Raw genomic sequence first — 25798 nt, forward strand, 5'->3', positions numbered from 1 at the left:
AACCGCATTATGGAAATACAGAAGAGCCCACAGTTTCATTTTGACCACTGTCGGCAGCTCAGTGTGCTGCACTGCTTCACAGGAGCTTCAGAACTACCTAGAGGTCCCTGTTAAAGAGAAAGTCATTCCCTCTCACATGCTATAGGTTATACTATAATTCACACTCCTATATGCCATGCAAGCAATCTCTCCTGCTGAAATGTCTGCCATTTATAACTATTACAGTCCCCCTCTCCCAGCCAAGCTGACCTCATGAATAAAAAAAGAGGAATATATCTTCTACAGCTGGAAAATATGTAGCATATTTGCATATTCTAACTTAATACTTCGCTATTGTTTGCTAATATGCTCATATTTTGTAGTACGTTTTATTAAAACTTTAAGAAACGGTAATGGCGACGGATTTCGTAAAATTCCAGTACATCACGTTGAGAAAAACCCCAGAGAGGCCGCTGCGCAACTTCCAACCTCCCAGGTCAGAAGCAGCGAACAGTGTAATACATGGGTACAGCAAAACTAAGTCAGGTAATGTGCACACATGTCCGTGTACATGTGAGCATACATATATGGCATTGTGGGGACTAAATGCCCCCACAATGTGATAAAAACCTGCTATTTTGACATTGTGGGAACCATGTTTTCAGTCCCCAGAAGGGGATTTTTTTTTTATAAAAATCTGTTACTGAAGTCAAAAGCCTAAAAATGCCAGAAGTGATTAAGGTTTTGCTCATAGAAATAAATAGATGGTCCCGACAAAGATATAATTACATAATTGTGTGTGTGTGTGTGTGTGTGTGTGTGTGTGTGTGTGGCCATCGAAGAATAATAGCAAACTAAGGAACTGCTACAGCTCCAAGTGAAGCCAATTTAATCATTACGCCATTACATCTCAAATCAATCTTGCTTAACCTCCAAGATCTCTGCTTAAACTCAATCTTCTTTTTTTAACAGATTTATCAGCCTTTCATCCCGGGGCAAGAAGCTAACCATAGAAGTAAATATGCTTCACAGACTGGTAGATTACTATCAATTAGCCGGGTATTGTGAAAAATATCTGTTTCCATATCCCACGGGAGGCATCGCTAATGACATGGAACGCCATGCTGCTGACCTGTGAAATAGGCTGCCGACATCTTTACCTTGACGTGCTCTGAAACACGCAGTCCTTCCCCGACGTATTTAACTCCTAAAATGGGGACACGAGAGGGCTGGCAGAGTCCACCCATTCTGGTTTTATGCTCCTTGGATACTTTGCAGTAGCAATTGGTTCTACACTATGACATGTATTTTGAAACTATAGGATATTCATGAATGAAGCATTCTGACCTCACAAAAAGCTTTGCTCTTGTGGCTGGTCTTGTATAGTTCCCAGCCAGGCTGAATGTGGGAAATGTAAACCCCCCTGCAGGTGTGGGGGGGGGGGGGGGTACTATTTCCCCAAATCAGTTGTATATTTTAATCAAGATGAGGAATGAACTTCCTCCCATCAGCAAGCATCAGTGAGTCAGAGAGTAAAACAGGTAAATTTGCAATAAGGCCACTTAGTTAATTGCGTCCTTGTGACCTCCATCATAAAGAGTTAGTGTCTGGCACATTCTACTGCCAGTCGTTCGCAAAGTTCTGCAAAACATTTTACAACCTATCCAAGGACTTTGAGTTAATCGGCAGAAAATGCAGAAGACACTGTGACACGCTACGATATTCAATATCCTGACCTCTGCAAAATGACATACTGGGCAGGTTTGTGACACAGCATTCTACCTTTTGATGCATCTTTGCTGGGAGAAAAATGTGCTTCTAATATTTGGAAAAATACAGTATAGAAAAAAACCATAATCCCCCTTTAACTCTTCTGCTCAAGGAGACACTGTATATAGTTCATCCCATTCTCTTCATAACCCCAGTAAACGCCATTCAGAGTTATAACCACGTCACACATTCAGAGACATCACAACCTACAGATAAGTCAAGTTTCTGGTGTTCTTCTTGAGTGATTCTCATAATTATGACAGCTCATACTTATTTCTAGTGTTTTTCACCCTTAAAATGTTAATTGCTCTTTCACTACAGTTAGTTGGGGGGGGGGGGCACATGCACTTTCACTGCCACTGGACATGGTGTACTTTTTATTTTCGGAATAATAACTGCTGCTCAATTAATCACTATATATCATTACTCGTTTGATTCGGATCAAGATTTTTGAACTTACTTGACATCAATTAAAAGCTACAATTTTCAGTTATTTTATGACTCCTTTTAGATGAGCATGTGGCCTTTAATCAGTCTGCATGAAATCGACCCACTGCCAACAAACCCAGAAATGACTCAAATTAACTGCAATATCCAAACACAGACACCTTAGGTGCACTTATTAAGAAGTTGTTTACAAACACTTATGTCTCTTCTCTTACCGGAATTAAAAGGGACCCATAGTAGAGAGCCATTCGCCATTCCCGCTAACAGAGGAATAAAGTCAAAACCTCTGAACACCAGTCGCCCATCTGCCTCTTGTCTGACTGTGAAGTTTATAGGTCTAACAAATGACCCCCTTCAGTTCTGCACTCCTATAGCAGCGGCAAGTACTGTGTTTGCCAAGTCATTAATCAAGTATTATTAGATGTTAAAAAGGGGAGAAAAAATCCCTCCTCATTAATCTACTCAGAAATCATCTAGCGGCTTTCTGGTGAGGTGCTGTCCAGCGTCCCACTTGGATCATTTCTTCGGGGGTGGTACGAGGGCACAGTGGTTAGCGCTGTTGCCTCACATCTCAGGGACCTGGGTTCAAGTTTCCACCAAGGCACCGTGTGTGTGGAGTTTGCCTGTTGCCATTGTGGGCATAGGTGTAAATTGTGGGGGGGGGGGACAGACATCCCCCTCAATATCATCATATATGATGTCTAGTTTACAAAAAAACACATACGATTAATATATCTCCTTACATAAATTTTTTTTCTTACAATTTTTATTTGGAGCCCAACCCTCCGTTAAAAAGGTTTATTCTCAACTCCTGCTTTGGCAGGCAGACACTCACCTCCAGACCCGTGAGTAAAGAGACGATTGACACAGAGAGCGGAGAGCACAGAAGCGCACTGCGGCTTAGTGTGTGAACTTAACTCACTGAAGACCCTGTATCATAACCAGCAGTTAATCAATAAAAGGCTGTGTGAAATGGTGGAATTTAACTCATGTCGATTAAGTTTCATAAAGATGATCTTATTTTAGTGTGCAAACTGCAGCTAGCTTGGTTAGTTAACAGCACAGCAGTACGTAGCATTTGTGTCAGTCACGATTCTCATCCCACTGTGTTTGCTGTTACGGCGTAAGAATGAGGAAGAAGCTCGTCAGAAAATGTGGCCAGATCTGGCATTTATGGGAAACACCATAAAGTACGTTGCTCAGTTACGAGGATCTCAGAATCATTTAGTTCATAAACAGGGCTGGCAGAAAGTTCTCCTTATCGCTTTCGAGATTCGATAAATCCCCAATATTTACTTCTGTGGGTCTGTCCTAGTCGCTATTTAATGTGTGTTGTGTTTCTTTCCGGAAAGTTAGGGTGTGTTTGTGAGAGAGACATGATGCTGGACAACGGCAGGAGCATCACAGTGGACCCTGAGGTGAGGCTATTTTTCCATAATGAATGGCCTGACATTTGTGGTGGAATCTTGCAAATTGTGCGTAAGTTTAATAATTCCCGCAAATTCAGCGTACATAAATGCGGGTTTATCACATTTAAAACTATCAAATTAGTAAAGATGAATAACAATAAAATGGAAAGATAAATTTCACTTTATATATTGTAACTATAACAGCAATAGTTTATGAAGGAAAAAAAAAACAACTAACTGTATACAGCACAACTACAGAATCGCCTTATAAGGCGACGTGACATCACACCTTTGACCCTGATATACCTGTCCCCTCCAGTGTTAACATGAAACCTACACCCCCGATCGTGGGGTTTCCTCCATGTACCCCAATGTCCCCCCACAGTCCAGCAACATGCTGAGGTTAATTGAAGTTACCAAATTGCCTGTGTGTAAGTGTGACTGAATGGTGTGTGAATGTGTTTCCCTGCATTTGCACCTGTAGCCTCCAGAATGGATGGATTGATGTATGTATGTATGTATGTATGTATGTATGTATGTATGTATGTATGTATGTATGTATGTATGTGTGTGTGTATATATGTATGTATGTACGTATGGATGGATTGATCGATATATGTATGTATGTATATATGTATGTATGGATGGATGGATTGATTGATATATGGATGTATGTATGTATGTATGGATGGATGGATGTATGTGTGTATGGATGTATGGATGGATGTATGGATGGATGTATGGATGGATGGATGGATGTATGTGTGTATGTATGTATGGATGTATGTATGTATGTATGGATGGATGTGTGTGTGTATGGATGGATGGATGGATGGATGGATGGATGGATGGGTGGCCAGCTGCACTGAGGAACAGGCACAGTTGGAGCTTTATGCAGAGGATCACACCCAAAGGGGCAGCTCTCTCTCGCTTAGACCACAAGTGTTTCTCTCCGTTTGTCATGTGTGTGTATTAAAAAAAAAAAAAAAAATCTGCAGCAAGACCATTCTCTATTTGTCTTGGACTCATCCAGTAAAATGGCAGAATAATCCACAGTGAGCACGGGGCTTCTGGCATGTCCAAAACACACAGCGAATAAGAGTGTCGCAGGGTTTATGCTGAAGTGTCCGAAAATCCAGGCAACCCTGGTCAAGTGGCTGACACAGGCAGACAGGAGACATCTTTAACTTTCAGGCCGTCTGGCAGAAACAAGCTAAAGCAGAGCTCTGCTCTCCACAGTTATTTGGTGGCTCTGTGACAATCCCGATGACACGGTTGTGTAAAACCGCAGGCCATGCTTATGGTAGATATAGACAGAGAGTAAAGTATGACTAAGGCTTAATGTCACACTGCTGTCCCTAAGCTGAGACTTGCCTCGGAGTGGAGAGGGGGATCTTTTGTGCCACGATGCCTCTTCCGGTCTTTTCCTTGTAGAGATGGGGGTGCTGGTAGCCTGGGCCTCAGAGCGGACTGTGAACCTGAATTTCATGGCACCTCCTTCTGGATCCTCCCCCTGTAACAATGAAAAGAGAACATTTGAGGACAGTCTGTGTAACGTGAGCTCCAGCTCAGAAGCCAGAGTTATTGGCCATGGCAAGGTGACAACTTGTTCCCCAAAAGAGAAAAAAAGGTACAAAAGTGAGGAAATATTACTCCCTAAATAGACTGAACACTCAGGTTGACCCATGCAGTGACAGGCTTTAAACAGCACACTGCTCTAGTACATAGCACAATATCCCATCTACGCTGGTGTTCACCCTTCAGACATCATGTCTTGATTACTCAGCCAGGGCTAAGATCTGAAAGGGCTCCCATACATACTCTGAGAGTCAAGTATTTACTTCAGTATGCTATTATGCGATTGCCTTGCCATTACACATTTCCAGTATGATACAGTTCTAACATCCTTAATGCATTTGGAAAATCATTTGAAAGAACTGCATGATGTATTCATTTTGAGCCAGTGCTTCACTTAAGGAATGAAGAAAGACAAATATAGTTTAGCGTTATTTACACTTGCTAAATCAAATTCAGTTACACGTAGCAGGAACGCTGGTAAAGACGACGCGATGCAATGCTTCATTCCACACATTAATTGGAATTCAGCTGGTGGTATGAAGTCACTAATTCTTCAAATTGACCATTATCCAGAACAGAGCAAAGAAACCATGTATTTTTTTTTCCTTGGCACCTTAACAAGAGTATTGAGATTATTCCTGAAATAAAACAGCAAAGCAATCAGCAACTCTGACTCTGAGGTATATATTGTATACACACTGATTGTTCGTCCTAAACCACATACTGAATTTGGAAGCACGGATTCTTTTACAAAAAATTCTCACTTATTACAGATTGCGTCTTGGGAAACTAAGGAAAAACTTGTGCGCATCTGGCGACAGATACTCTTTAGTGCTAGTTCTAAATTAAGAAAAGGAGGAGGAGGAGTGAAGGATGGTCATAATGAGCCTGACAGAGTCTGGCGTGTGACGTGGTGGAAACCCCAGAATGGGTGGCGGGCTGACGGGCTCGTGCCCGGGGAGCTGCATCACACTGGCAGCCGTTCTTAATTATTTTCTTCGGCAATCCAGTTTTCTAAAATAAAAACGTGCAGCTGCAGCTTGGCAAGGAGAGGACAGTGACCACATTTGCAGCAAGACATCACTCCGTCATCTCCGTAAGGATTACCGACCATGTCTCCGTAACGTTACATTATTTATATGCCCCTGCTTGACCTTACAGAGCGGCCAAATGTGATCGTTTGGCAGGAACCCGAATGCTGGCGGGTAAATGCCACTTAAGGTAAGGAGGTCAGCCTGGCAGACAGTGACTGGCTATGCGTCCTCCTGGCAAACCAGTATGATAGCACTCACCAGGCAGGCGGCCGTGCTCGGCAAAAACAAGGAGACACATAGCATTATGCAATTATCCACAATGAGGCATGGTGATAGGATGAATAACGGTAGATTTCAGTACAGGCTGCTATTATCGTAAGTGGATGTGCCCATCGCAAAGCATCGGATTACTCTTGCTTTGCTGAATATACTGACACATGAATAAGTTCACTATCATCCTCAAAGAAAGTCATTTGAGTACTCTTTCTGAAATGACACATTCACATCATTTGAGTACTTTTTCTGAAATGACACATTCACTCCTTTTTTAAAAAAATAAGAAAAAAGGTATGACTGTACATCTTTATGTTTTCTCTAAAATTACTGAATGAGGCTTTTGCTTTTAAACTTTAATTTTGGCCGGTGCTTACAGTCATCTCCCATTTCCACCCCATGAAGCTGTTTCATCATACCACAAAAACGCTGTTCTTTTGTAATGTATGTGTATGCAAAAGCACATATGTTTTTATGCACAGAATTTAAAATTATAAAAAGACATAAGATGAATGCATGTATACATTCACACATCCACCTGTCTTCTAACCACTGGTCAGAGACACAGGATATATGTATGCAGTAAAAGCCAAAGTATTACTGTCTAAGTACGACAGCACGTGTGCTGGAGGTCAGCTTCACTACAGTGCTATAAAAACGGCAAAACAAAGAGTGGTCCATCACACTGGGTTCGGTGTCATTTTTAAAGCACTCGTTTTCTTCCGAAAAGTCAAGCCACCATTTCTTGCCATGAATCTTACATTTCTTTGTACGAACAAAATAAAAGAAAAAATGCTTTAGTAAACAATGAAGCTAGCAGAAAATAAGCAAATGCTAAATTATCCATAAGCAAAATGCTCATCCGTCAGTTTCTTTCTGGTGAAAATGAAAAATGAAGAGAGCAAACAGCTCAGCATTGTTGATAATATGCCAAGTTTCTATCAGACAATGTTAATAGTTGAGGATGGACTCAGGATGGATTTTCAGGCTTCCAAATGGCATTTGGAAAAACATGGTATGACTTTAATCCCATAATAGATAAAGAACATTTAATTCCTGTATGTATGTATATATGTTGTTTAAGATTAATAAGCTTTTTAACAACGCAAGGGGACAGGTCTGAACTAAAGTAACGCCCTTGACCATGTCGTGCCCGGAACTTATAACTTCTTAACTAAGTTAAAGGAAAATTACTGTCACAGAACGAGAAGGCTGTGTGCCCAGTCTAGTGGGCACTGTAGGGCTTAAGATGGCAACAGCAGATTATAAGACAATAAGGCAGCAGGAAAACAGCAATCATTTTACTGAAAGCGGAAACTGAAGCGGAGGAAAAACAACAGGAGTCTCCTCACAGAGGGAACTGATGCAATATAAAGCAACATGAAAGAGAAAGTCCTTCGTTACTCATACTGAGGGGCAGCAGAGTGATGTCCTAGGGAGCCCCCCTGCTCTTTGACAAGACAAAATCATTACATTAGGGGACCCTTAGCTCCTATCCTGGCCACTTTGATGGGATTTAGAAAAAACAGATCATTAAGCAATATGCAAAAGTCATCATTGCATGTGAAGCACAAGCAGAGCTGCTTTTTTCAATCGGGATTTAATAGAGAGCCGGTTCTACCATAAGGACAGACACCTGGACACCAATTAGCATCTCCATTGAGCCTCTGGAGAGTCACAGTACCTCTCTGGAGTTCCAGTCTAGGTGTGGCGCTGTGTACACCATGACGCCCCCGGGATTCGGGCCTGGGCCTCCCCGCAGAGCCAGGCGTACCTCTGAGGGCGCGTCAGCACAGCTAGCCGCCTGGAAGGGGCTCCACGCTGACCAGCGCAAACACTGCATGAAGGCCATCTTGGAGGAGGTGGTGAAGGACAGCTGTGGAATCAGAATGGAGGGAAGACAAAAAGAAACACAGATCAGTGTTCCGCTACATGCAGACAGAGTGATATAGCAAGTTCTTTGCATTTCTGGCACCAGAGCACCAGTCCTAAGAGAGTGACGCAGAAAAAAATAGCAAAAAGCAAATAAGCGCCGATGTGAACAACACGATAAGACCAAGACAACATCAATTAGAGAAACAACTAAATACACAAACTGGTTTTTAAATGTTCTGCATGGAAAAACAACCACCTGAAAACTTATGAACGACATGGAACATTACTAGGAACTGGTAAAACCTTCTGTTTTAATATGAATCTAGAGAAACTATTAACATTTTAGTGCTATGAAGAAAATGTGAGGTCCTTAAAACTTCCAAAACAAAGCTTGATAAGGGTACAGGCATGACAGTACCACCTGATTACCGAAAAAAAGGACAAACATTCATAATAGCAGAGCGTGATACTGTTTATTTTGACGGATGTACCTCAACACAACATAGCAAGAGCCCCTTTGATCGCCTTGACGCAATACATCATATACTACAATATTCATGAGAGCCGGCCGGGCTCCCACTGTGACACATTCCTAAAGCTGTGTTTTTTAACAGTGATGGCTCAACATAATGTGACGCTTTGGCATAAAGAACAGCAGAGATAAATGAACAATGACTGTAGCAGCCCAAGCATGGTGAGCACCATCCCGGGCAGCCAGTAAATGAGGACGGAAACATATCTTTGGCCCCCCCCGGGATTATGCCTGTCTGCCTGCCAAGATCTGCTTTCCGTTCATAAGAAGCTGGTTAAAAAGAAAAGCCAAAGATTCCGAGGAGAACTGGCCTTATGTGTTGTGGCTTTAGTTACATTTCACATTTTAACCCCCTTATGGTATTAGATAGCTACAGCATGCGTTTTCATGTCTCGGAAAGGTTCCTTCGATATAATCCTAAGCAAGGAGCTTAAGACTTCAATAAAAATACACAAGTACGCTGGAGCTGAAACAACAAAGATGGAGGAGTCTTTGCATGTGGAACACTCTCTAAAGGTAAGCTAAACCGCTCTGCTATCTTTCATTTGGGTAGTATTTTTACCCACAACATCTTTAGATGCACAGAAAGGCATTGAAGTAAGTCAGGTTAAGCACCTTCACAAAAAAGTACAAGAGCATTCTTTGGGGAAAATAAATCTAGAAGTATGCCGAATGCAGAGTGACCCGGCGAGCAGGAGCGTGGCCGCACGTGTCCAGCGCCGCAGGCTGCATTTCTGGGCCCAGCCCTGTTTTCTTTTCTCCTTGTGTCTGTCTGAATTTCCTTCCACAGTTCACATACAGTTTAGGGAAATTTGTTTCTCTAAAATTGCCTTCATTGTGTGAATGTGCACTCTGTGCATATTCTACACTCACCATAACCCTGTACTAGACAAGCGGAACTAGAAAACAGTCTGAACTTTCAAATCACAATTCCAGGTGCTTAACCAGTACATAACCCACAGTATTACTCCTTCCACATAACCTGCACCGGGGATGCCAACTCTCACGTGGTGTGACCCTCACGCGTTCAGACTCTCACGCAGGAAATCGTACAACAAATCTATGTCATTCCATTATAAACCTAAAATTGACCACATCAAAAACATTCGGGTAGTTTGCAAACCTTACAGACTTGTTTGAATTGAAAATCTCACTCTAGCCAGCTGACCAAAGCTGACCACCCTGTATGAAGTAATCCTGCCTGCAATGTTGTCAAGCAAAACATGTCTTTCCAAGTAGCTGACAGCAATAAAGAACAGCAAAGCAGACTGTTAGGCACAGCTAGAGTCTAACGGTGCTACAGTCTTTACAGCAGCCAAACGTGACTCTGCCCTCCGAGACGTGGCTCTCCGTAGCAGCCCACAGCCCTACTTTCAGCACTGGAGGAATTTCCCATGAGGTGCTGGGATGACGCAAGCTTACACAGCACTGCCGATGGATGCATCCTCTTTGGTGCTCACAGCTCATCACGGTGTCATCGGGTGTCAAGCAGATCAAGACAGTCTCCTGATCTAACCTTTACAGGGCTCGCACGTCTCCACTAGCTGCTCTTCTGCACTTTCATGTATCGCGTTTAGATTCAGTTTCTCTCTGGGGAGATATTTGTGATATTTGTGTATTTGCAGTGCTTGTAAAGTTCCTTTCCCCCCCAAATATCTTACACTTGTTTTCGGTCAATCACTGAAAGCTTAGTCCAGCAGCACTTGTACATAAGTCCTTGATAGCTGTAGATGTATTTTTGTCGTCTGGGCCACGTGTGTGTCACTTTGGATTAAAGCATCTACCAATTCAATTTAAAAGTAACCAACCTTGTTATATAAGGAGAAACGTATGCTGAGTTGATTGGATACTATAGAATGTACGTATTGTAATACTCAAATACTGAATGTTAGGATGAAGGAACTTCCGCTACATTATACTGAAATGAACAAAATAAACCTTTAAAGCTGATAATATAAACACTGTTGGCAAAACTTTGGTTAAATGTTTCTTAAATGCAGTTTGAAGGAACAGTGAACTCAATGGAAAACCTTTGCAGGAAGGCTTTGATTCTCATTTCAATTTCCCATGTGTGGAATCCTCCAGATCACGCAAGATGGTTGCATGATGGCCCCTGGCGTCCTTTCAGATGAATTCCAGGAGGCTAATTCCACCTTCACCATCCATCATGAAGGAGCATGCTCAGATGTTCCAGGGGACACATTATGGAATGTGGCTCATAAAACCAGGACTGCCTAGCTATTTAAAAATACATAGAGCTTCTTAAAATGTCTGATGTGTGCATCTAAGTTGGTGCCCAATTACAGAAAATACAGAGACGGCTCTTGCACTTCTAACCTGAACTTTCTCACTGTCCTAAGCACTCAAATTGTTATTGTAGCTTTTCTAGGGTTTAGTCCAATGTTATTCTCTATACTGAATAAAAGAAAAAAAAATCTGCTTCATCCATATCACTATGTCAAGTTGAGACAGACTTCAGTGAATAATCCATGGTTAATGTATGGCTTCTCCGTGTGTAATATACAACTTTTCCGTGTGTCATGGAGAGCAAAGATGGGACAGGCCAAAAGAGAATCTCCTCAAGTGGATCAAGTATCATCATTTCATTTCACTTGAAAAAGTTTCCATTTAAAAAACACAAATTTAAAAACTGAGTCACTAATTTTGTCAGTTTGAAAAATCTAAAGCTGAGAAACCTTTATATATATATAAAAAAATATGAAGTTCAGACTGTTTAGACCATCATGTATTACCTAATGAAAGTTTGATGTTGTTGCCAGTAGAGTTTGAGGCACAGCACAGAGCTGAATGTCAGATAAATTTAGTAAGCAGGCCTCAGCGTACTACGGCCTGCACCCCCATCGATTCTCAGAGGAGCCGGACTGAACATTGCCTTCCATGACTGATGGGAGCTATTTCTGAATGGCAGGCTTTTCCAGCCTCCACAGATAGATGGGGCTGTCTCATTTTTAGCATGAAGTCATCCTGCAATTCTTTCATCCCTTCCTCTATTGTCCCATAAAGGGTAATGTCCTCATCCCATGAAATCCCAGTGGATGCTTCCTGACCATCTGCTACAAGGTATCACAACTTTTGGTAGCGTATTTAGGTTAGCCTAAGGTCAGTGGGTCGTGCAAGATGAAAGTCTCTGAGGATTGTCCTTTTTATGTGGGTCTGCCATGTGAGGAAAGAAACCAGCGCAAAGAATCCTTTCCTCCAGGTTCATTTTCAGCTTTGCAATTGGAATATCCTAGACCAGCGATTCTCGACCCAAATTTGGCAAGTTCTGAAAGGGATGCAGGGCAGAGTTGGAAAATGTAAGCATTTTAAAACCAGCAAGCTCTTATGCTGATCCAGGATCAGATTTCCCAGCCCAATTGTAGAATTAACCTATATAAATGGGTCTTGGGTCTGCAAACTAGAGAACCCTCAGCCAAACCAAAAAGTCAAACCACAGATGCTTAATTTAAAATTTACTGGCAGATCCAATCAGATTTATGCGATAGCCATTGATTGGCGTAAATTGCAGATTGCACTGCGCGCGTGATCATAGTGTTAATTTAAACATATACTATTTATTGGGTCATGGCGCAAAAAAGGTTAAGAACCACTGATTAAGATAAAAGGTCTCCTGCAGCTACGGATCAGTCTTACACAATGGGGATAAGGAATTTTAGACCATTCATCCCTACAAAATTGTTTCAGTTCATTCAGATTTCAAGGGCTTCTTGTGTGAATAGTGCTCTTCAGGACAGGCCACTGCGTCACACTTGGGTTGAGGTCTACACTCTGTCTTGACCAATTCCAGAACACAATTCCTTCTGTTGAAGTCATTCTGTTGCTAATTTACTGCATTAAGTGAAAGGCCATTGAGATTCTACTGTAAAACTTCATTATACAGTTTTGAATTTGTTGTTCCTGCAATGACAGAATGCTATCCAGACCCTGTCAGCTTCACACCATGACACTGTCTCCACTATGCTTCATGGTTGGTATGAGGCTTTGCCATTGGTGTGCATTGCCTTTTGTCCCCTAACATAAAATTTTATCTCATCCATCCACAAAACTCCCAAAAGCATTATAGAACTTGAAATGTTCAGCAAAGACTTTTTAACTGTGGTGCTCTTCCATGAACAGCACACTTGTACAGTATTTGTCATGAACAGAGACTTTGGAAAGTTTGGAAAGTTCAGAAGGTTTCTGCAGGTCCTCTGCTCTTACCCTACAGTTCCTCTGTACTGAAGCACTGGATGCTGAGCTATTACTGAGATCATTGAAGGAGAGTAGCAATCCTATTGAATTTATTACATTTATAATCCTATAATCCTTTTTAACCCTTGCCACTTCAAACTCAACATATGAGGTCTTCAAAAATCTACTTTGATATGGCCATATTGCAATGGAATAAAATTTTGTTGTAAAGATCAAGTAACTCAAACGGTGTAGTCTCATATATAGCAGGGCAGGCGGAATCTTGATTGTAACACCTGAATGCAATTACCCTCTTCGGAGATCTCTATTCTACAGCTTCACATACTTTTCCATCAATTAACTTAATTGCTTAAACCATTTGCTCAATAAAGATAAGGATAATACTGTGTTTGTTAGAAAGACTGCCCATATTCATTAATATAACTCTGATAAGGATCACATTTTTGGAGCCGTCCAGGCATCTTTTAAGCTTTTATCTTGGCCAGAGTCCAGGTAGGAAAGGCTACATGGCTTCACTGCACCCTGGATTGGATACTAGTACATTGCGGGGCACAAACACACTCAAGTGTCCACTATGTCACTCAGAGATGACAATCAGCCTGAGTGTCTCTGGACAGCGGACATAAACCTGCAGGATGAGGGGAGCATCTACAAAAAGCACAGCTTAGAACCCGCAACCCTGGTGCAAACCACTGAGTTACCATGGTGCCTCTTTAAGCGCCATTCCTCCCAATTTCCAGGTAATTCCAAAAGGATCACAGACCTTTCATTTGACTTTATAAATAGATCTATGGCTCTACATCCATCTCTTAGGCCTCATGCCTTGATTCAAAACATTACCAAAAGCCTACTTTAATTTTGAGTAGTTCTTGTTATGAAACTGAATTTGCAAGTATACAAGAAAACAGCAGAGCAGATAAGGACAAGGATGGCTGCCAAAACAATGCAGTTTCACTCTCAGAGATCTCCAGGTATTTCAGCCCTAAAGACAAGTACCTAACCTAACCTTGCTTCTGTTAAAAAGTCCTGCAGTAAAAGTAAGTAAACTCAACTTTTAAGCCATTTACTGTGAGCCACTTATAGCCATAAGCAAATAAACAATAAATTGTGAGATTATCTAAGGAAACATTAGAGCCACTTCATGAAGGTAGCTGACAGGATCTACAAAGGACAGTTTATGTAATCTTCACAAGTGCATTTTTGCAATTTACATCGGATACAATTCGAAGTGTGTTATATCATTTTAAGGAGCGACACATTTAAGGGGTAGACATTGCCGTTTCCCATTTTGCTCATGATTACAGTGAGAGGATTTTACTCTGTCGGGGGTTGATGTCAGGACTGGGGAGGGGAGGGTGGAGTGACACAATCCTGATTAAAATCCAACTCACTTTTTATTATTTATACCACACTATTCTCCAGAGGATAAACAGGGCACTCAAAATTCCACCCTCCAGGGTTTGAGCATTAGAGTTTCAGCCAACAAGCAAGAAATAACGATTCACAACTTCAGTGCTCCCCAGAAGTAAAACTCATTACGCATCTGGAGCTGTCGAGGCTGTTTAGCAGACACGTTTATTCATTCACTTATTTATATTTTAACTTTGACCTGACACACAAGTGCCCGATATCAAAGAGACTACCACGTATCACATGGAGGGAATGTCATGTCATAAATCTTATTAGCACTGTAGGTTTTCCTAGGCTTAGTATGCTCACTCCAACATGAAAACTGAGACTTAAAATAATTATTTTAACAGCACATTTTTTATTTTATTGGGTTTTACTAGGACTGCCTTCAAAGAACTGCAATAAATACATAACTCATTCATACACAGACTTACCAGCGTTAGCCAAGCAGAGAAACGCTGCCAATCCTTCGAAGGCTAATCGTTTTGTTTGTCCTCAGAGTCTCAGGTACCGGTCCTGAAAGCTCTGTGTACCTGAACTGAATGCATGTCATGTAATGTAACCCAAAGCTATTTTTGGACAGTTCTCTCATCATACATTTTCAAAGTCGTTCTGGTTCTGAAACAATTTAACTGTAAAATAAACTCTTGCTATCTATAATCATTTTGGACAGGATTTTTGAAATACTCAGTAAGGCTTTTGAAACATAGGTACAACATTTCAATAATTTCAGCCAGATATAAAAAAATGCAGGCAACAAAGTGGGAACTTCAGTTTTATATGTACTTCCTGCACACCATTTAACAAATACCTTATATAAATATATATATATATATATATCCCCCCCCCCCCACCATCCCCCACGCAAGACATTAGTACCCTCAGTTTATGTCAGTTTTTGGAGTTAAATTAGCAAATGTTGGCAGAATTTCTGTTAGGAGAGATCATTTATCTGCTTTGGCTATATTCAACTTGTCCTACAGTCAGCGCTTATCCCAAATCCCACACTAAGAAAAGCAAGGCAACGGAGAATCCTGCTAAGATACGTGCATGCCTGACTGCATGTCAGCCCCACCTTTCAATCAGGTTTTCCCCCAGTCAATCTTGAGATCAGACTCCCCATCGTTTTGCTTACTGGGGGGGGTTACTGATATATTAAAGGCATATGAAGAGAGACCTAAGTGAATAAAAACCTCAGAGTCTTCTGGAATAGGGTTCCAACCTGTTAGATAAAACTTGGACAGCTTTTTTTATATGATCAAGCTCCATCTAACTCTGTGGGGACTTGGCTTTTTTGGATTTTTCAACCAAACTGAGAACTTTCTTTTCTTCTGCTCACAAGGCCAGATTAACGGAGACACTGGGCTACTGTCCGACTGACACTTAGATCAACGTGGGCCGTAACTGCTGGCAGTTATCAGGGTCTCATGGCCATTTGGTATCCTCTCTGATGTGTCTGACCCTTCTTGTGATCATTTGACTTGACTATGCTCCATAGAATACTTCTACATCTATCTCTCTTGTTTTGTACCTTCAGACTGTTTCAACATTGGAGGTGTATCATTCATTCATCAAAAACGGTAAACGACATATTAGTGTATTTCGTTAGAGGCAGTTAGGTTTAGGTCTTGGGCTAAGAGATAAATCACACTGGCTTGCTGAAGGCCAGTTCTGTTTAGGAATATGTCCTCGCCTTGCCCCCTATTAATTTTCTCCATATATCACATAAATAAAGCAAAAAAAAAAAGGCTTAATGATGATCCTGTTAGCTCGAGGGGTGGCTACACGCCTTGGGAGGCCAGCTCAGTTGACCATCGCAGCTTGTCGTAGTTCATCTCCGTTGTTAATTACCACGGTTTGTCCTTCGCTGCTGGACCGGGTGGTTCAGCACCGTGGACAGCGGCCCGTCTCACTCTCCCACAATCCACTGGGGACAGAACAGCTGTTGCGCAGGCATGGCTCGAGAGCCTGCGAGCACGTGCCTTACCGTCACAGACACACTTCACTAATGCTTACAATTAATGACTCATATCCCCTGAGAAGATAACGCTCCTCATTAGGACGGCCTCGGAAAATCGCGGATGCCAGCTTATGACTCAAGCTTCCCCTGCACCCACAGCAGCTCCTGCACGTCACAGATGCTGCACTCTGTCAGCATAATCTGTAAGGCCGCCTTGGACACAAAATGCCTTTTTCTCAAGCGTCTGTCTTAGTCTCTTCGAGCTGCAAGCCTTCGCTTCCTGCCAAGCGAGGGAGGTGTTGACCCGTGCAGCTGTCCTAGGAAAGGCTGCTGTACGTGGGTAGCCATGATGTTCAGGAGATGGGAAATACAGCATAGTATGTCCTTGTTCTGAAGCCGTGTCTTTGCAAGCACATGCCCCATCGCAGACACCGAGTTTTTTCATTATTTATTATTAACAGAGAGAGAGGAAAAATCTCAATCGCATTTGGAATCCAGGGCAGCTCAGGGAAATACTCAAGGAAATATTCAGTAATTATTTTTTTTTGCTCTTGCCAGCTGCAATTAAGGGAAGCATCTTTAGTACTTTAGTTTTGCAGTCCATACATCTGACCCCTAGCAATGTTAACCTCAACTGACTCCACCTTCCCTAAGTCTGAGATACAAGGAAAGATCAGTAGCACTCATCCTGGTACATGAGAAATGAGAAGGTCAACATAAATATTCCCCATGGTGGAATGTTCTGTATTAATTCCTGAAGGGAAGGAAGGAGGGTTGCAGTGTCTTTCATAAGAAAGCCCAACCAGGCCTTAAAACTGCATCTATCAACTCGGCTGAAATGTCACAGACATAGCGGAGGTATTAAAAGTGATGAGGAATTGCAATTAATTTATAATGTATAAAGATATCCTTATTTTAGCACTTATTATTTTTGCAGTTCACAATTAAAAATGATGCAGATTCAAAAACATTCACACCATAAATGCAGTAAGTTCCTCTTTTGACAACTGAAAATCCATTTTTAAATTCCTCTGAACATTTTCAGCAGTTCGTCATGTGAACCACAGTCAGGGTTTATGGTGAGAATTCATTATTACTCAGAAGGACATTTGCAAGTGCCTAAAATGTTCTGAGTTTCTGATTTATTTTTTTTGACCTGTCCTATGACTTTGTTGTGTTGCTTCACGAAATGCCACTTACCTCCCGAGCAGAGTTCCTGGTGAGGGGGAAAAAAAGATCTGAAAACATGGTGTGCATGATATGAGCCTTATAACTGCCCTTCCAGTCAATAGGGGGCCCTTCCCTGCAGGATTCCAGCTGAGCTACCCAGGAGGTTCCTGATATATGTGAATTAGGACCAAGTAGGTAATTTAAGGACTCCTTTCTAGGACAGCCTATTGGGGACACGTTTGGTTCCTTAACCAATCAAAACACCGGGTCATCTCAATCCCGCCTGCCAAGAACAGGATGTATCAAGTTTTCAGTCCCTTTCTAGCCGGCGGGGAGTGTGTAGCTTTTTTGGGGGAGGGGATGTTTAAACAGAGAAAAATGTTTCACTTGCTTCCGCCTGCTAAAAGTGCCTGAAACTGAGCTGTAAAACAACGTTAATTAAAACCTCAAAATCTGAATGTACCCCACATCAGTAGGAAATGTACATCCTGAAGTGGGACAGTTCTGACCCCGAGTCCTTCCAAGAATTCACGGCAAATTGAAAATTGCTGCCCATAAGCAGGCCCAAGAGTCAAAGAAAGAAAGAGCAATTTTAGCCAGAAGAATGAGTGGAAATCTCATCCCAGCATGTAAAGTCAGTAGAGACTTATCTAAAATAACTCACTGCTGTAATTGCTGCCAAAGGGGGCTTCCACCATGTCTGGAACAGGGGGGGCGGGATTTGACACAGTCTCTGGCGTTAAGTTCACTCGTGGGTCTGTGTGGGTGGCTGTTGCACCCGCAGCTGGAAAGCTGACATTCATTTTAATTAGCAGCATGTTGTCACTCGGGTGACGTCTTATTTATTTAGAGCGCTCTGTGGGGGGTGGGGGCTGGCCAGCCCCCCTGGGGAGATGTTACCTGTTGTGCTTCACCTTGTTATGAATGTCTCCCCTATGCTGACGGTAAACGTGCGGTACTCGGAGATAACATTTCTGCACAGCGCTCTTCCTGCTTCCGTGATGAAAGGAGGAGCAGCCAACATTCTCTGAAAGGCTTTCCTTCCCGTCATCTAGCCAGGCGGAGTGGGGATGGGGGGCGGGGGCGGGGGGGGGGGCGGGGGGGCGCGGGTGTTATGCTTTCACGCGTGCTGTAATGAGCACGAGAGCATAATACAATAGACAGCTTTACAAGCATTGTTAAGACTGCCAGAGTTGGTATGTTGTACACAGGAGAGACAAAATGCAGTAAAATTTGGGAACATAACAAGAGATAAAATATCATTAAGATAATTCAGGGTTTTTGACCATTTCAACTGCCGCCCTTTAATAATACTTCAGTTTCTTAAAGGTATATATGAATACATACACACCTTTGTTAAGAAACTAACCTTGCATATACATGTGTGTGCATGTTATGTACATGTAGATGTGTATAACTCAGGGGTTTTCTGTGAGCAAAACTTCACTGCACCCTGCAGGCAACATTAACAGGACAGTAAAATACTGACACAGTTCAGGCATGTAGATGTTTCAATTGTCTTCTGTAACCAGGAAGCTGACAGATCAGTCAGCTGCAGAACTTCAGAAGCGAGAGGATGGCATGTAAAGGAGAGAAAAATCCATGCAGGACTGGGATATAAGGGCTGATCCAGCTGAAGACGGACAGGCTGCTCCATGTGGGCCTCCCAGCGTGTGTTCATTATTTAGCTGCGTAGCAGATGTTCTGGTCAGATAAAGCCGAAGCAACTATCAAATGAGGTCTAGGTGAACCTGCAGTGTCTAGCCAGTAAGCACTGAAGAAGCCGTCCTATGTAAGCTTTCACTTGATATAACAAGGGAGGAAAACTCCAGGACTCCAAGACCAGAGTGGGAAACTTAAATCCACCTCCAGCCCTTTATCCTGGGCAAGACATGATCTCTAACATGGAAGATTTCACGTACGGAGCACTTATCTTCTGAATAATATCTTGGCTTGGTGGCTTCTTGCTGACCATGTAACTGTCTCAACATTAGAAATGTGTTTCTTTGCAAAAATATTCAAAAAGGGAAAGGGAAAAAAAAACAAAGCACAGGTACCCAAGTTCAATGCCAGAGTCCTCGCAATATGGTAGGAAGAAGGCCGGGTTTTGGGTGACTGTTGACTGTTTATCGGCTGATCTATAATGGCTCTCTTGGGGGTTGTATGTCTGGTCCTTAGACCCATCTCCAGACCTCTGCCTCATTTCACATCCACCATCAGATCAGTTGCCTCCCTAAAAAAATGTGGAATTTGGGTCCAAGCATTCTTCTGAGGCTCGTGGTGAGGATGTAAAAACCCAGAGTGAACAATCTATCAGTGAAAATATACGTCAAATAAAAAGTTATAAAAGTTTCCTTTATAACATGGAAAGAGTATGTAACAGTGCATGTCTGACATCCTATTAACTGGTTGTGTGGTGATGGAATAGTCAGATTCTAGGCTGTTCTTTAACTTTAAATGCACTACTTAACTCTTTCATCCCATGATAATACATAATACAGACATGATAAACTTTTTTCTTAGACCTTAGATGACAAGTGAATTTTGAACATAGGAAATTGTAATTTTTACATTTTTAAAAATGTAATGGTACAATGCACAGATATGGCAAATATCATATAAAATGTTCCTCATTGTTTCTAATATGATTTAATTTGATGGAATAATCAGTGCAAAATTACTTAATTATGGCAGATTTGTTTTCATTTCACTTCTTGATCTAGGGGTGTGCATAAGGCAAGTTTAAAGGTTATATATTGTAAGCGTGAAACCAAACACATGAAAATAAAGTTAGGGATTTACATGGTTAATGCAATTTTAAGTGCTAAATATATTTTGTGGTGTAACCCTGCACCTTCCAGGCTTTCAAAGTCACCCAACAAAGCACTTCAGCTCAGACGGCAGCACACCTCCCAAAGCTGCCACTACATCCCTTTCTGCTTTTTTATTTTATCAAATGTTTCCCAATCAAAAAGCGGCTCCCTGGATGCCTGTACACAGCCATTTTATCACAGTGTGACGGTGTTTCAGCTCTGATCTCACCACAGCATATTACACAAAACTTGTCACTCTGGATAAGTCTCAATAAATGTGTCCCTGTCACTCGAGTTTATCAGAAGTTAAACATCGTGAATTAAAACTGAGACTGGAGCCAAAAGGGAAGCACGTCAGAAGCTTCATCACACGTATTTCCTCCCAAAAAAGCACCAAGTCTCTACAAGTAACACCAAGTGCTACACATAAGGACACCAATTAAAGTGAGCCCAGGGTGATCTCAGCTGTCAAAGTTTCTGTTTTCGGTTTCATCTCTGTCGTAGCTTGTGGGGGAGTCTCCCCATTTACAAAAACACACCAGCTACGGCAGCATGTTTCATCTTTATAATTCCACCATGAACACACATTCAACAAAACAGCAAACCAAGCTATCTGATCTAGAACAGACACAAAACAGTGTCCTAGCAGCGGAAGTCGTGGTGAGACGAGCGGTCCATTACACGTCCAGCAAGTGTTCACCAGCAAAACTCACGGCCGATTTGGCACCGTATCTCTGCGCTTAGCTTCCATTAACACCGGATCGCGGCTGCTCCCGACGGTGACAGCAAGCTGACCCGCTTCCCACAAAGCTGTCCGTTACGTCTAATAGGGTCAGACCCAGAAGACCAGATGGCCAGGGGGATGAAAACAATTCATTTGTACGGTGGAGGGGAAAAAAAAATATATCACCGTTTGGGAATAAATAGCTGTTTTTTTTTAAAGGAAAGAAAGGTGCGGCTTGACATTTTTCTTCAATTCTTAAGAAGCGAAGCACCTCAAAATAATAAAAAATCCAACATCCGGACTAAGAATAAAAATGTAAAAAAAAAATAATAATAAAATGAGGGAGAACATTTCGATCCGTGGTGTTATTTGTATTTCCATTTACACTTAACTATGATCATTTCTTTTGCAGTGTGGCTTAGATAAAAGGCCATGAGAAAAGACAGGACTTTCTCACATTTCTATTTCCTTTGTATTTCCAAATGAAGTTCAATGAGCAACACTTACTTGTTTGGTGCCATAGGCCCATGTGGAGTGGTTTATGTTTGCACCAACCAAAAAGGTTTTGCGAAAGTGCTCTCCACAAGAAGTTAGCTCAGGAAAACAAGCCAAAGTCTCTTAAAGTCTGACAGGTCCCACAAGCGAACGATGAGGTTCCCACACAAATTAAAGTCAACCGAGTCAAGAGCCCAGCTCCGAGGTCTTTCCTGACAACCGAGGTTATACTGATGTCACCACAAATGTGTCAGGTCTTCAGCAACACCTAAGCAAAGACCAGAAACTTGCTAAGATACCCTGCTCTGCAAACTCTGAATCAATTTTATTGACAGAGCGCAATGTAGGAGAACTTCCTCCACAAGTCATGTGACCCACCGCCACGGTATCACAGTCTGTCTGCATTACGGCGATCACTGTCGAGTGGCAACCCGATGGCCCCTTTACAGCATGTTATCTACTCTTCACTTTAATTGATTCAGACTATCTGCGTATCTCATTTTCTCTTCAAACTAGGCCTCTCATCCCATTAAGAGGCATTTTATATATAGATGTAACAGCACAGTGATGGGAGAAAAACAAAGAAGCAGGTCAAGCATTTTTAAGCACTCCTTGCTCCACATCTGGGGATTACATTAACCCATTTGTGGTAGCAGCAGATGGGAAAACTCACAGACAGACATCACTCCTGCCCCCCTCGGACCAAGATGGGAAAACTCACAGACAGACATCACTCCTGCCCCCCTCGGACCAAGATGGGAAAACTCACAGACAGACATCACTCCTGCCCCCCTCGGACCAAGATGGGAAAACTCACAGACAGACATCACTCCTGCCCCCCTCGGACCAAGATGGGAAAACTCACAGACAGACATCACTCCTGCCCCCCTCGGACCAAGATGGGAAAACTCACAGACAGACATCACTCCTGCCCCCCTCGGACCAAGATGGGAAAACTCACAGATAGACATCACTCCTGCCCCCCTCGGACCAAGATGGGAAAACTCACAGACAGACATCACTCCTGCCCCCCTCGGACTAAGCTTCATTACTTCCAGTATTTTCATTTTCCCACCACTTTCCTTATCTGGCCATGAAGAATCATTGCAAATACAAAATGTAAAAAATATATATATAAAAAACATGCAGTAATTAAGGGGATATTAAAACCATTAAGAATTTTGTATGTGAAGAAGATGGCAAAAGGGTTATGAAACAATTTAACTGGTACCTTGGAAAATGGGAGATAATATCAAATTTTCTCTGAAGTTTGCAAAATATTGCTGATCATATTACATGCTGTGAGATAGAATTTCCAATACTGGATCACTGCCAGGTTGGTCAAAAACACACAAGAAGATGCCTGAAATCAATTAGTAAAAAATTAAATATCCAATCCAAATTAGTACTGTTCTTTTCTATTAAAATGCCTGAAAGGGATTATTTCTGGATATGCAAACTCTTGTTTTATGTAATATACAAACTAAATTCAGCACATTAACAATTAAGCCTGAATCGTGTTTAAAGAATAAAGAGGAGCCTTTAAAGAGCGAATAAAAACACCTTAATTCCGTTTCACAGACGGTGAGTCTGGGGGTGAGACGATGGGACATGGCTTGTGCTGGTTTGTCATGAAACGGCTCCATCTACTGGTGCTTAGCCATCACAGCGAGGTGTCATCCAGAGAGGGATATGAGGCACAAATGCTGTACAGAGCGTAAGCAATCACCCATCCATCCGAAGAGGCGTCCATGCAACAAAATACTCTTCGGCAAGCATTTCCCACAGCACAGCCAAGGTTCTTCTGTATACGATAATGCTCGTATTATTTTTATTGCTTGGATTATTCTCCTTGCAATAAGCTACAACTACTCAGAAAATAAAAGCAACTCATGAAGGAACTGGAGAAACAGCCGCCTTCCCCCGACCGTGGAAATCACCCAGCCCAGCACTAAATAGGGAGGCAATTCTCTGAAAGCCGACAGGAGAACCATTACGCCTTCCTGGAAATGAATGCATTTTGTAACAAAATCATATGTGGCATGATGGTTACGGCAGATAAGTGAGGCAATCCGGGACAGTAAAAAATGAAACAAAAACCATTCAGAACGTTTCACTGCCATTTGTAGACAACTAATGTTTCAAATGATACATCTAACAATACAGCCAATCATGAACTCTGCCCCCCCCCCCATTTTTGACAATAAAAACAATAAGTGGGTCCTGGTTTTACATGCCATGTGAGAGCAGACTGTGGACCGCGCCTCCACACAGACAGAAGTCAGCTCGCTTCTTCCATTTCAAATGATGACATACAATTTGTTTGAATTCTGTCTGACAAAAAGTCTCTGTAAATAACAAGCTCTTCACACCTAGTATTTGCCTAGGAGAAAAGACACCGGAATAACAGCTATTAATATTGCAGGCCCATATTGGGATTGATCACAGTGCTCTCCTCAGCATGCAGCAAGCACATCCACCTTGATTAGTCGCAGCCACAAGTCGACGCATCTCACCTGCCTGACAGACACCATGTAGATGCTTACACCTAGGGATGTAACTACCCCCCCCCACACACACACACAGTATAAGTACCAGAAGCCTTATAAAAGATACATGCAGTATGGCAAGCAGGTGGTTGCCCCTTTGGGTGTGTCTGTGTGTCTGCATGCGAAAGAGAAACCAGGGAGGGCAGCCACCCATATATTACAATTTTACTCCGCCCATTCAGATTTTACATTTTTTTCTCCGCCCCCCAACCTTTACACTTTTTCTCCGCCCACCCATATATTACAATTTTACTCCTCCCATTCAGATTTTACATTTTTTTTCTCCGCCCCCCCAACCTTTACACTTTTTCTCCGCCCACCCAGACTTTACACTTTTTCTCCGCCCACCCATATATTACAATTTTACTCCGCCCATTCAGATTTTACATTTTTTTCTCCGCCCTCCCAACCTTTACACTTTTTCTCCACCCACCCAGACTTTACACTTTTTCTCCGCCCATTCAAACTTTACACTTTTTCTCCGCCCATTCCGACATCATGCTTTTGCTCCGCCCACCCAGACTTTACACTTTCACCGCCCATTCAGACTTTACACTTTTTCTCCGCCCATTCAGATTTTACATTTTTTTCTCCGCCCTCCCAACCTTTACACTTTTTCTCCACCCACCCAGACTTTACACTTTCACCGCCCATTCAGACTTTACACTTTCACCGCCCATTCAGACTTTACACTTTTTCTCCGCTCATTCAGACTTTATACTTTTTCTCCGCCCATTCAGACTTTACACTTTTTCTCCGCCCATTCAGACTTTACCCTTTTGCTCCACCCACCCAGATTGGCTTAATGAGATTCCTGCACGAAGACACTTTCCAGTTTCCAGGGCATCTGGCACCCGGCTTTCAGGAACAACCCAAAATACAAGCAGTGAGCCAGACGCACATTCCTACAGTCACTGAGTACAGAGTACACTGACCTTTAAGAGTCGGCGTCAAAGTAGATGTTACTTTTTTGGTATACAGTTGGCCCACATACTGACAAGAGGACATTATGGTCTCAACATGTCTGCCGCTCATTAAATAGAACAAAAAAAAGCACAGTGAAAAATTCTAGGCTTAAACCTATTCTGGATAATCTCCACCAACACAAATAATTGGTGGAACCTACCCTTAAAACTTGAAAAATAATAATAATAAACAAAATTTTAAAAACAATGAACAGTGATTTCTCTCTGCGTAAATGTCCTTGACGTGTTTGTATTTTGCTGCTGTTTTTTTTGCTTGCCTTTCTGCCACAAACTGCTTGGATTTTCAGCGGCCAAGGTAGAGAAGAGGTTCTGCATGAGGGGAATCTGGTTCCACATGAATACAAGGTTTTACGGGGACGCAACCCGAGCTGAATAAATCCAGAAAGACTGTGCATGGCCTTCTAAGCTGCCTGGATTCAGCATATCCGTGACTGCTTTCCCTGTGTGGTTATTTACCGCGGTGGGCTGGGTGAGGACAGCACTTTAATTTCCTTTGGGAAAACTCTATGAGCAGGGAAGGGAAAAAATCTCTGCGTAAAGCACATAGGACTCACAACAAAGACACGCTTGGGCAACTCCACA

The 25798-nt window shown here is 42.2% G+C and overlaps 1 protein-coding gene across 4 annotated transcripts in view; it reads right to left on the reverse strand.

Annotated features, from left to right (window-relative positions):
* Nucleotides 1-25798, reverse strand: part of nphp4 (nephronophthisis 4) — a 120316-nt gene that overhangs the window by 42320 nt on the left and 52198 nt on the right. For all 4 annotated transcript variants that reach the window (XR_002836002.2, XM_072713381.1, XM_072713380.1 and 1 more), the window contains exons 10-11: nt 8175-8366; nt 4980-5118 (exon numbers count right to left, since the gene is read on the reverse strand). Coding sequence is in view for 3 of the 4 variants with exons in the window: in XM_072713381.1 (XP_072569482.1) it covers nt 4980-5118; nt 8175-8366 (331 nt within the window). In the remaining variant the exon portion in view is untranslated. The remainder of the gene's footprint in view (nt 1-4979; nt 5119-8174; nt 8367-25798) is intronic.

This window comes from Paramormyrops kingsleyae, chromosome 6, assembly GCF_048594095.1.
Source record: "Paramormyrops kingsleyae isolate MSU_618 chromosome 6, PKINGS_0.4, whole genome shotgun sequence".
In the NCBI taxonomy this organism is placed as follows: domain Eukaryota; kingdom Metazoa; phylum Chordata; class Actinopteri; order Osteoglossiformes; family Mormyridae; genus Paramormyrops; species Paramormyrops kingsleyae.